This window comes from Pseudorasbora parva, chromosome 18 (assembly GCF_024679245.1).
Source record: "Pseudorasbora parva isolate DD20220531a chromosome 18, ASM2467924v1, whole genome shotgun sequence".
Taxonomy (NCBI): domain Eukaryota; kingdom Metazoa; phylum Chordata; class Actinopteri; order Cypriniformes; family Gobionidae; genus Pseudorasbora; species Pseudorasbora parva.
In genome coordinates this window covers 39,350,725-39,363,273 of record NC_090189.1, presented here as the reverse complement: position 1 = coordinate 39,363,273, position 12,549 = coordinate 39,350,725, and the positions used below count along the sequence as shown (strand labels likewise).

General features: G+C 39.9%; 1 protein-coding gene across 1 annotated transcript; it reads left to right on the top strand.

Moving 5' to 3' along the window:
- Positions 1–4,278: 4,278 nt before the first annotated feature.
- On the top strand, positions 4,279–11,220 carry LOC137046382 (uncharacterized). The gene is made up of 2 exons (XM_067423574.1): positions 4,279–4,416; positions 4,541–11,220. Exon 2 carries the CDS (start codon positions 4,769–4,771, stop codon positions 10,673–10,675), a length of 5,907 nt encoding a protein of 1,968 aa, XP_067279675.1. The 5' UTR covers positions 4,279–4,416; positions 4,541–4,768; the 3' UTR covers positions 10,676–11,220.
- The last annotated feature ends 1,329 nt before the right edge of the window (positions 11,221–12,549 follow it).

Genomic DNA, 12,549 nt, shown 5'->3' with positions numbered 1-12,549 from the left:
TTATCTGGACAACTATATTCTTTAGCAATCGAACCTCTACTCTGTCAATTAAGGAAAAATCTGCAAGGCTTTGTGGTCAAAGGTTTTGAAAATAGACCCATAAAAGTATCTGCTTACGCAGATGATATAACAGTTTTTATAAAAACTGAAAATGACATAATAAGTTTAAAAGAAGGTTTAAATGTTTATGAAAAAGCATCATCTTCAAAAGTTAACTGGAACAAAAGTGAAGGTTTTATTATTGGGAGCTGGCAAGAAAATCCTCCTCCAGTACTCCCAGGAGAAGTGAAATGGGGAAGAGAAGGGTTGAAGTTTTTAGGGGTATATTTAGGAAAGGAAGAGTATATGAAAAAGAACTGGGAAGGTATGGTGGAAAAAGTTTGTAAAAAACTGTCGAGTTGGAAGTGGGTGCTATCCAAATTGTCATATAGGGGAAGAGTCTTGGTTATTAATAATTTGGTTGCATCCATGTTTTGGCACAAAATGACTGTAATAAACCCACCAGATGATATTGTGTGTGAGATCCAGAAGAGACTGATTGACTTTTTTTGGTCTGGATGCCACTGGACAAAGGCAGCTGTGCTTTTCTTGCCCGTTAATGATGGAGGACATGGACTAATAGACATACAAAGAAGAATTATGGCTTTCAGACTTCAGGCAGCAAAAAGACTGTTGTACTCTGAGAGATGTATGTGGACTGAAACAGCTTGTGCTTTGTTGCAAAAAGTGGATATTTTCAAATACGATAAACAGCTGTTTTTAATGAGACTGGCAGATGTGGATTTGAGTGGCACCTCGTCTTTTTATCAATCAGTCTTAAAGGCATGGACTTTTGTATTTAAAGTGGAAAGAGAGTTTTCGAGTCTCGGGAACTGGATACAACATGAACCTCTTTTCAATAATCCTGTGATTGAAGTCAAAGAATTAGGACTGCACAGTTTGAGATCTTCAATGGCAAATGCCTGCTGTACGAAATTATCAGATCTGAGAACTGGGAAAAACTGGAAGAATCCTGAGGAGATGTGTCATCTAACAGGCATGAAGTCTGTCAGGTTTATGACAATAATACTTAATCGAATTTTTATGGTTTTGCCTTCAATTTTTCGACAATTCTTTGAAGTAAATGAGTTACCATTACTAGAAAATGAGACGGGTTATGAATTTCCAGAGTTACAGATCTCTGCAGCTGTTGAAGAACAACCAAATGAGAGTTCAATTCTTAGTTTTAGAACTCCACAAATTACAAATTTTAAAGAAATATCCAAGAAGGCATTGTATATAATGTGTGTAAAGGTGGCTCATTACACTTTGCTTAAAGATCAAAAGGAATCAAAATGGATAAATCTTTTTGTACCAGACTCTTCCCCAAAAGGATGCTGGAGATCCTTATATAAAACTCCAATAGAAAAACGCACTGCAGATCTCCAGTGGAGAATCATACATTGGGCGATAGCCACAAATAAGTATGTAGCACATATAGATCCCACTGTGGCAAAGGAGTGTGTTTTTTGTGATACTGAAGAGTCAATTGATCATGTCTTTTTGCACTGTTTTAGATTGAGAGGGTTGTTTTTGATGTTGGAAGATTTGATTATGAAATTAGGAGAAGTGTTTAGTATGGCAAACTTTATATTTGGTCCTAAATATGTTGCTAATAAAAAGAAAAATATTTCTTTAATTAACTTCCTAATAGGAGAAGCAAAGCTGGCAATATGGGTAACAAGAAAACAAAAATTAAGAGGTGAAGTTTCTGTAGATCCTGAAGTGGTTTTTAAAGCCTTGATAAAAGCAAGAATTAGAGCAGAATTTGCTTTTTACAATTTGACTAAAAACATAATGGTTTTTAATGAAATTTGGGGCATTGGAAATTTTTTGTGTACTGTTGATGAGGAGGAAAATTTAATTTTTTCTTTGTAGTATGTTTCGTTTTTTTTTTTTTTTTTTTTTTTTTTTTTTGTAATGTGTATGTTTTGTTTTTTGTAATTTTGTTTTTGGTTTGTTGCAAAGTGTTTTTTTGTTTTAGAATATGAATGGTTTAAAAAAAAAAAAAAAAAAAAAAGGGAAAAAAAAAAAAAAAACGGATTTTGTAAAGGAAAAAAAAAAATGGGTAAATAAAGTATTGTAAACCTCTCTCTCTCTCTCTCTCTCTCTCTCTCTCTCTCTCTCTCTCTCTCTCTCTCTCTCTCTCTCTCTCTCTCTCTCTCTCTCTCTCTCTCTCTCTCTCTCTCTCTCTCTCTCTCTCTCTCTCTCTCTCTCTCTCTCTCTCTCTCTCTCAGCAAGTGTTTTTAAAGGTGCACCACCAGAACTCAATGCCCATGAACAAAGTCCTGCGCCAGCCGAACAACTGCTATCAAATAGAAATGATTACACATATACTGTAGCTTTCTTAGAACAGATCGTTTTCTTATAGGTACATCCTTGACTTCATTACTAAAATAAAATTTTGAGACCATTAACAAGTGAAGAACCTTAGAACATGGGAAAAATACTTTTTTTAAATTTTTTTATTGAATATCGCAGTATTTATTATACATGATTTATCTGTGCACATCATTATTATATATTTTTATAAATGCGCCTCATAATCTCTAATCATCTAATCTCCCCCACCATCTTGCAGTGACATCTATTCTCTTCTTTGATAACATGTTTTTCTCTGATGACATGTTTACTGGCACAAGGAGGGCAACTTCATTCATCAACCAATAGCAAACCACAACCATCCAATCAATTCCTAATCTAGAAAATCAATCCCACCCTACATTTGTTCTTGTTTGAGAAGCTGTTTTACTCGAATATACATCACAATAAGGAAGAAAAGGCTATCGCAATTTGCAACCTCCATTTCATGACGACATTTAATATAGCTACTGTGGAACTATGTGATTACTATATTATTATACAATGTTTTTTACATTACTATGCTACATGGCCTAAATAATTACGTTTAAATAAAATAAATAAGTACATTTTGTTCAATGGAAAAAGCTGTTATGGGCACCAAGAGTCCTAAATTTGTTCAACTAAGGAGTTTTTGCATGCATGTGGTTGGAGCAATTCTTCATATTCATATTTTTTCTTTTCTTCTTCAATCTCTTAATATAAAAGTAATGTGCTGTTGAATTTAATTATTAAATATACAGCCAAGTTAAATTAAACAGGTAAAAGTTAAACATGTTTTTTTTTTTTTTTTTTTTTTTTTTTAATCCATAAAAACTAAATATAAATAGACCACCTTATCTCTTTAGGTAACTCATTCATCTGGGATGTTAGTCTGAATGTAATGAAGCTTACATCCATACTTTTCCTGTTTCCCTATAAATATTATGTTTGACTGTCATCTGGCTAAGTAGCCTAATTTATTCATTTATTTATATCCAGAAAAAATAAAAAATAAAATAAAAACGCTAAAATGCCACAATTAAATCATTCTTATTATACCAGTGCTCTAACTGATTCAAATATAAATTTGAAAATATATAAATTAATCTTTGCATGTAGCCAAACGAATATGAATCTGTCCATGATAACACGATGTGTCTAGCGAGAGTTGAAGAGCGGTTACCCAGTGCGCGTCGATATGTGAGGTGAGGCGTGGGCTCAGGACTGCCACCGCTCGTCTGAAGTTTCTCCTCTCTCTGTCAGTCTGTCTCATTAGTATGGCTGAGCACAAACGCATTGACAGGGAGGACGATCTGCCGGTGTATCTGGCTCGTCCCGGGACGGCCGACCCGGTGCCGCGACAAAAATACGGAGGTCTGTTTTGTAACGTAGAAGGAGCGTATGAGAGTAAAACCATCGATTTTGACGCTCTTAGTGTCGGTCAGCGAAACTCCAGAAGCCCAAGAGTCACAAACAGAGAAGAGCTGAAGCCTTCAAAGCACGAGACCAACTTTCCACCTTCACACAGCGCCCGCGAGCTTACAGACACCGCACTGATCAAGAATGCGTTTGAGAAGGAAGCTGCCCAAGACCTCGAGAAGGTATCTATCTATCTATCTATCTATCTATCTATCTATCTATCTATCTATCTATCTATCTATCTATCTATCTATCTATCTATCTATCTATCTATCTATCTATCTATCTATCTATCTATCTATCTATCTATCTATCTATCTATCTATCTATCTATCTATCTGTCTGTCTGTCTGTCTGTCTGCATACAATTTGTAACAGACTACATTGTGATGTATTTTATAATTTGTTTTGTGTACATTTTTGTATGTTTAAATAGGCTTAAGGTCTGCCTTTTATGCCTTAATAAGTAAGGACTTTTATTATGACGGGTGGAGCAGTCTACGGTGCGCCACAGAAAAGAGAGTGAGAGCACGGGATTCATTGGTTCATCATTCAGTGGGTTTAAGTAGATTTAAAGTTTACAGTTTGTTTAGCACCCCCCCGAAAAGGCATAAGGTGTGTATGTGCTTGTTTATTGTCATTTGTAATTAGTATTTTGCTGTATTATGTTAATGGTAATGCTATGGAGAGAGAGTTTATGTACGAGGTGTTAATGCGCACTTCTTTGCTTTTTGTTCAGCTCTTACGGTGATTTTTTGGAGATAAACGGTTTCAATAAACTCCATGAAACATCAGTAAAGTCTGGCCATCATTCGGACGGGGTCCGCTACAGTAAGAGCTTCACCTTCGCTGATTCTGATCCCCGCTGCATGTGGTTGGTGGCAACGTGACGATCGTTAACGGATTGCAGCACGTTGAATCAGCGTGATGGTCTACGGAGCTGAAACGCCATAAACGTGAGTTCACTATGGAATTTGATACTGAAGATCAAGAATCTGTAAACCTGCTTCAGATAGAAGGTGTAAAGGATGGAAAAGGAGCAGTTAATAGTAAAGATTCATCTGAACTTTTGTGTCATGAACAAGACAGAGCAGGGCTCCCTCGACGTTCAGAACGTTCACATATTCCTACGGAGAAAATGCTTGCTTACCAGAAAGATGAGTGCAGTAAGAAAGAAAAGAAGTTAAGCACTTTGTATGAACAATGGAAATTAGATGCTCGTAAAGCAAGACATGATTTGAAGTCAGACATATCTGATAAGCAGCTTGCTGAAATTGCTGACTCGCTGGAAGATAAAAAGAACTATATTACTAAAATCTTCAGTGAAATAAGGGAACATATCACACCCGCTGCTGATTTAAGGCGTAAAATTGATGCATGCGAAGCCGTGACCAATGACATTGTCAAAATTGTGCTGGAAAGGCTATCAACAGTAGATGGCGACTTTGATGCAGAACAGGAAAGAAGTCGTCTTCATGAACTTTTAGCTCATAGCTACGCTCACTCCATATATGGTTCCAGTGCTTCACAAGCAAGCTTGGGCAGCCGTTCTGTATCTTCTTGTACAGCAAGCAAACGAGCAGATGCTGCGGCAGAGCTGGCTGCGAAAGAGGCTGAATACAAGATGATGCAAACAGAAAGACGACAAAAGGAAAAAGTAAGAACAATGGAAGAGCAGCTCAGAAAAGAGCTAGAATCACAAAGATTTGAATTAGAACGGCTGCAGATAGAAAAGGATGTAGAGGTTGCTCGGGCCCGAGTAAAATCATACGATGAAGGAATAAAGCAAGAAACAAAGAGTCAGTCAATACAGAATGAACATGAAAGTCAGAGAAACGAAATCTCTTCTACGACACCTCAGCAACACGATGTTGTCCAGTTAGCACCTCTCAGCGAAGTGTATCACCTTGCTCAAGCAGTTCAGGACAGCATTGCCATCAACAGGTTACCCATTCCTGAGCCTACAGTGTTCAATGGAGACGCCATTCAGTTTGTGGACTGGAAAGCTTCATTTATGTCACTTATAGATAGAAAGGGTATCTCAGCAGCGGAAAAACTCTATTATTTGAAAAAGTATGTGAGTGGCTCAGCACACAAATATCTTGAAGGCACCTTTTATCGAAATGATGAAGAAGCGTACAAAGACGCTTGGAACAAGCTTAACCAAAGATACGGCCAGCCCTTCGTCATTCAGAGAGCATTCCGGGAAAAGCTGTCAAAGTGGCCGAGAATACAGTCCAAAGATGCAGAAGGTCTGAGGACATTTTCAGACTTCTTAAATGCCTGCCTGCAAGCCATACCTCATGTTAAAGGCTTGGAAATATTAAACGACTGTGAGGAGAACCAAAAGCTGGTACAGAAACTTCCTGACTGGGCAGCCTCCAGGTGGAACCGCCAGGTCACAACATCACTTATGGACGGCAAGGAATTTCCTAGCTTTCAAGAATTTGTAAAGTTCATGTCAACAGAAGCAGAAATAGTGTGTAATCCTATCACTTCTTTACATGCTCTTCATTCACATGAATCACCTCAGGAGAGAAGGATCTCAAAGGAAACCAAAAGAAACAAGGCAATTGTCTTCAAAACTCAAACAACCGTAAACAGTGATAAACCGACAGTTAACCGACAGTTAAAAGTGTCATGCATGTTGTGTCAAGATGCCAATCATCCACTTTGCAAGTGCCCAAAATTCATGGAGAAGTCTCTGAAAGACAGAAGGTCCTATGTCAAAGACAATAAACTCTGTTATGGGTGCATGAAACCAGGTCACTTTGCTAAGGAATGTCGCCGTCGCCACACATGTGATGTATGCAAATTGAGACATCCAACATGTCTTCATGATTACAACTATGATGGAAACAGAAAACTACCAACGGTAAGCTGTGAACGTGCACATGAGAGTGAAGTAACGGATGCCATGTCACTTAATATCACAAGCGAAGGTCATTCAACCATTACATCTATGATTGTACCTGTTTGGGTGTCGTCTGTGAAAAATCCATCCAATGAACAGCTTGTCTATGCTTTGTTGGACACTCAGAGTGACACGACTTTCATTGATGAAGAAATTAGTAAGGTACTACAAATGGACACTCAACCAATAAAGCTCAAACTTACCACCATGATGGGAGACAATATGATTATTAAAAGTAAAAGAGTATCTAATCTTCGTGTGAGAGGGTACAATTCCTCAGTACATATCAATCTTCCTCCAGTATACACCAAGGAGTGTATTCCAGTCAATCGTGATCACATACCAACACAGGAAACGGCAAAGAACTGGAGTCATTTGAAGGTAATCACAGATGAAATGTCACCTCTTCTCAGCTGCGAAGTTGGCTTACTGATCGGCTACAACTGCCCCAGAGTGCTAGCTCCCAGGCAAGTCATATTAGGTAAAGAGGATGAACCATATGCTATTCTAACTGACTTAGGATGGAGTATCGTGGGCTGCTCCACACCAGGCTTCAAAGACTCAACAGCAGTCAGTCTTTGTCACAGAATAGTCACAAAGGAGATACCAGCTTTTACACCTGTGGATGTTATTCGGGTACTTGAGTCGGACTTTAAGGATATCACATCAGGTGACAAGACCATCTCTCAAGAGGATATCATGTTCCTAGACAAACTCAAAGAAGGCATAAAGAAAGATGTTCAAGGACATTATGAAATGCCTCTTCCGTTCAAACAACGGCCATACTTGCCTGACAACAGAGAGCTTGCCAAGGTCAGACTTCATCATTTGAACAAGAAGTTCTGTAAAAACGAGAAATACAAGACGGACTACATTACTTACATGAATGACATCATTGAGAGAGGTGATGTAGAAACAGTGAATGATGATGGAACTGATGGTGAAAAGTGGTACATACCTCACCATGGCATCTACCATCCAAAAAAGCCAGACAAACTACGGGTTGTTTTCGATTGTTCTGCGAAATTCAAAGGCACAAGTCTCAATGAACATTTGTTAACAGGACCAGACATGATAAACAATCTCACCGGAGTCCTTGTGAGGTTCAGAAGGCATCCAATAGCTATAATATGTGACATTGAAAAAATGTTCCACCAGTTTCATGTCCAAGAAAATGACCGTGATTACCTGCGCTTCTTATGGTGGAAAGACGGAGACACAAATTCAGCGCTTCAAGATTACCGAATGAAAGTGCATCTTTTCGGTGCAGTGTCTTCGCCTGGTTGCGCAAACTATGGACTACGATATCTAGCCAGTGAGCATAGCCAATCTCACTCATTAGCTGCTCAATTCATCGCAAGAGACTTTTACGTGGACGATGGAGTCGCAAGTGTAGAGACAGTGGAAATCGCCATTCAGCTGGCAAAAGAGACACGGGAGCTGTGTGCAAAAGGCGGTCTTCGACTTCACAAGTTTATATCAAATGACAACGCGGTTCTGCAAAGCATACCAGCATCAGAACGTGCTATAAACTTTGAAACAAAAGATCTTACCTTCAATGACATGCCAATTGAGAGAGCTCTGGGAATTCATTGGAACATACAGAGTGATAGCTTCAAATTCCATATTCCACTAAGTGGTCAACCCACAACACGTCGTGGCATATTGTCAACTGTTGCCTCCATATATGATCCTTTGGGCTTTGTAGCTCCCTATGTTCTCAATGGTAAGAGGATCCTTCAAGAGATGTGTCGACAGGGTACAGGCTGGGATGATCCACTTTCCCCTGCACTTAGCCCCCTGTGGGAGAGATGGCAGAATGACTTCATCAATCTGGAAAGGGTGAACATACCACGATGTTACGCACCTGCTGAATTTGGTAAGATCGTGAAAACAGAAATACATCATTTCTCTGATGCAAGCACCTGTGGTTATGGTCAGTGTTCTTACCTGAGAATGATGAATGAGAAGGATGAGATTCATTGTACTTTCCTCATTGGCAAAGCCCGGGTCACTCCTGTAAAGATTACTACGATACCGAGATTAGAATTGACAGCAGCTGTGGTATCAGTCCAAATGAGCAATTTGCTCAGAGAAGAGCTTGACCTCACCAATGCCAATGAATTTTTTTGGACTGACTCAAAGGTGGTCTTGGGTTACATAAATAATGATGCCCGCCGCTTTCATACATTTGTAGCCAATAGAGTCCAAAAAATACACCAAAGCACAGCACCCAAGCAATGGCTGTACGTCCCAACGGATGAGAACCCAGCAGACAATGCTTCAAGAGGAAGAACGATAAATGAGTTGCTCTCATCCAACTGGTTCTCGGGTCCCTCATTTCTGTGGAAGAAAGAAATGGCGATTTCAAATGTTGTACCGGAACTTCCAGTAGGAGATCCAGAAGTAAGGAAAGTGCAGACATTTCAAACAGAAACCACTGAAAGTAAAGATCTCGTAGACCATTTGTCTAAGTTCTCATCTTGGTCTAATGCTGTCAAAGCCATTGCACGCCTTCTGAGACGGATTAGGAAAGATAAAACTAATTCCCCGGCTTCTGTAAGTGAACAAGAGGATGCAAAATGCTTGATTCTAAAAGGAGTGCAAAAGCAAGGATATCAGAAAGAAATGGAGGTCCTGAGTCAAGGAAAACAACTGCCAGGTTATAATAAACTTCATCACCTGGATGCCTTCATAGATACGGATGGTATGATCAAGGTGGGAGGAAGATTAAGCCACTCATCATGCATTCACTCCTTCAAACATCCATTGATCCTTCCTAAAGATCACCATGTGACAAAGTTGATAATTGCACACAGTCATGAAAGTGTAAAGCATCAAGGAAAGGGTTTCACAATCAATGACATCAGATCTTGTGGCTATTGGATACCTGGAATCAACAGAGCGGTCACATCTTACATTCGCACCTGCGTAACGTGTAGAAGGCTGAGAAAATCTGTTGAAGGCCAGCGGATGAGTGATCTCCCCACAGAACGCGTAGAGCCTTCCCCACCGTTTGTGTATTGCGGTATGGATTGCTTTGGTCCTTTCATGACTAAAGAAGGAAGAAAACAGCACAAAAGGTATGGCCTGCTTCTAACTTGCTTTTGTTCAAGAGCCATTCACATAGAAATGTTAGAAGATATGTCGACAGATGCGTTCATCAACAGTTTACGATGCTTTATTGCTATTCGAGGTACAGTACGACAGATCAGATGCGACCAAGGTACCAATTTTGTGGGCGCAAAGAACGAACTGAACTCCGCATTACAGCAGCTTGATCCCGAAAGGCTCACCGCGTTTCTTGCTGATAAGCAGTGTGATTTTGTTATGAATGCCCCTCATTCCAGTCATGCAGGTGGTGTATGGGAGCGCCAAATCAAAACTGTAAGGAGTGTTCTTAATGCTACAGTCTCCCTCTCATCAGGCAGGCTCAATGATGCTTCACTGCGCACTTTGTTTTATGAAGCCATGGCAATAGTCAACAGTCGCCCCCTTTCAGTGGACAACCTGAACGATCCCAAGAGCTTAGAACCACTCACACCGAATCATCTGATCACCATGAAAGCCACTACAGCCCTACCACCACCTGGAAAGTTCATAAGAGAAGACGTCTATGGGAAAAAGAGATGGAGACGGGTACAGTATCTTACTGAACAGTTTTGGAGTAGATGGAAAAAAGAGTATCTACACAACATAGCTACTAGACAATGCTGGCATGCTCCAAAAAGGAACTTTCAAATTGGTGATGTGGTCATGGATACGGATGAGACCCTTCCAAGAAATGAGTGGAGACTAGGACGGATCATAGACACTGTTACCAGCCAAGATGGACTTGTAAGGAAAGTCACAATAGCACTTGGTGACAAAAAGCTAAACAAGAAAGGAGGACGAGTAAACAAGGTCTCTAAGGTAGAGAGACCAGCTCAGAAGTTGGTCTTATTATTAGAAGCTGAGTAAACAAATCTTTAAAAGGACTTTACATACACAAGAGTTAGTATTTAAATGAAAATTATGCATGTTTGAAAAACATTGATAATTTAGTGGGAGTGTAACAGACTACATTGTGATGTATTTTATAATTTGTTTTGTGTACATTTTTGTATGTTTAAATAGGCTTAAGGTCTGCCTTTTATGCCTTAATAAGTAAGGACTTTTATTATGACGGGTGGAGCAGTCTACGGTGCGCCACAGAAAAGAGAGTGAGAGCACGGGATTCATTGGTTCATCATTCAGTGGGTTTAAGTAGATTTAAAGTTTACAGTTTGTTTAGCACCCCCCCGAAAAGGCATAAGGTGTGTATGTGCTTGTTTATTGTCATTTGTAATTAGTATTTTGCTGTATTATGTTAATGGTAATGCTATGGAGAGAGAGTTTATGTACGAGGTGTTAATGCGCACTTCTTTGCTTTTTGTTCAGCTCTTACGGTGATTTTTTGGAGATAAACGGTTTCAATAAACTCCATGAAACATCAGTAAAGTCTGGCCATCATTCGGACGGGGTCCGCTACACAATTAAAATATAGATAAATTATACTTTTCTTCTGTTCTGCTCTGTATCATGTTAAACTGTTTTGTAGATCTAGATGAAATGTGTATGTGGAGGTTAAAGTTGGCAATAGCACTGTTTGCAACAGAAAATCTACTGACTGAAAATTTATATTGGTGAGGCCTATGGAGGTCATACTCTAATATATAACTCTTAAGTTGTTGTTTTTTTTTTTGTTAAAGAGAGTTCTAGTTGTTCTTCACAAAATTGACATCCATTGTGTCCAAAAACAGAAAACATCTATGGCATATCTTTGCATAATATTTTGATTTGATAATTACTTCATAGTACAAAATGTAAAAAAATAGTGTAACATTCTATTAGGTTCTGACACCCAAGTGAAAGATTTTACACCCCAAAAAATAAAATAAAATAATTGTTGATGTGTTAGAAGCAGGAAAAAGGGGCAAGCGTAAGGATTTGAGTGAGTTTGACAAGGGCCAAATTGTGACGGCTAGACAACTGGGTCAGAGCATCTCCAAAACTGCAGCTCTTGTGGGCTGTTCCCGGTCTGCAGTGGTCAGTATCTATCAAAAGTGCTCCAAGAGGAACAGTGGAGAACCGGCCACAGGGTCATGGGCGGCCAAGGCTCATTGATGCACGTGGGGAGCGAAGGCTGGCCCATGTGGTCCAATCAAACAGACGAGCTACTGGAGCTCAAACTGCTCAAGAAGTTAATGCTGGTTCTGATAGAAAGCTGTCAGAATACACAGAGCATCTCAGTTTGTTGCGTATGGGGCGGCATAGCCGCTGACCAGTCAGGGTGTCCATGCTGACCCCTGACCCCGCCGAAAGCACCAACAGAACTGGACCACAGAGCAATGGAAGAAGGTGGGCTGGTCTGAGGAATCAGGTTTTCTTTTACATCACGTGGATGGCCGTGTGTGTGTGTGGCTTACCTGGGGAACACATGGCCCCAGGATGCACTATGGGAAGAAGGCGAGCCGGCGGAGGCAGTGTGATGCTTTGGGCAATGTTCTGCTGGGAAACCTTGGGTCCTCCATCCATGTGGATGTTACTTTGACACACTCCACCTACCTAAGCATTGCTGAGACCATGTTCAGCCTTTCATGGAAACGGTATTCTGGTGGCTGTGGCTCTTCCAGCAGGATAATGCTCCTGACACAATGCACAAATGCTTCAGGAATGGTTTGAGGAGCTCAACAATAAGTTTGAGGTTTTGACTTTGAGGTTTTGACTTTGCCTCCAAATTCCCCCGATCTCAATCCAATCGATCATCTGTGGGATGAGCTGAACAAACATGTCCGATCCATAGAGGCCTCACC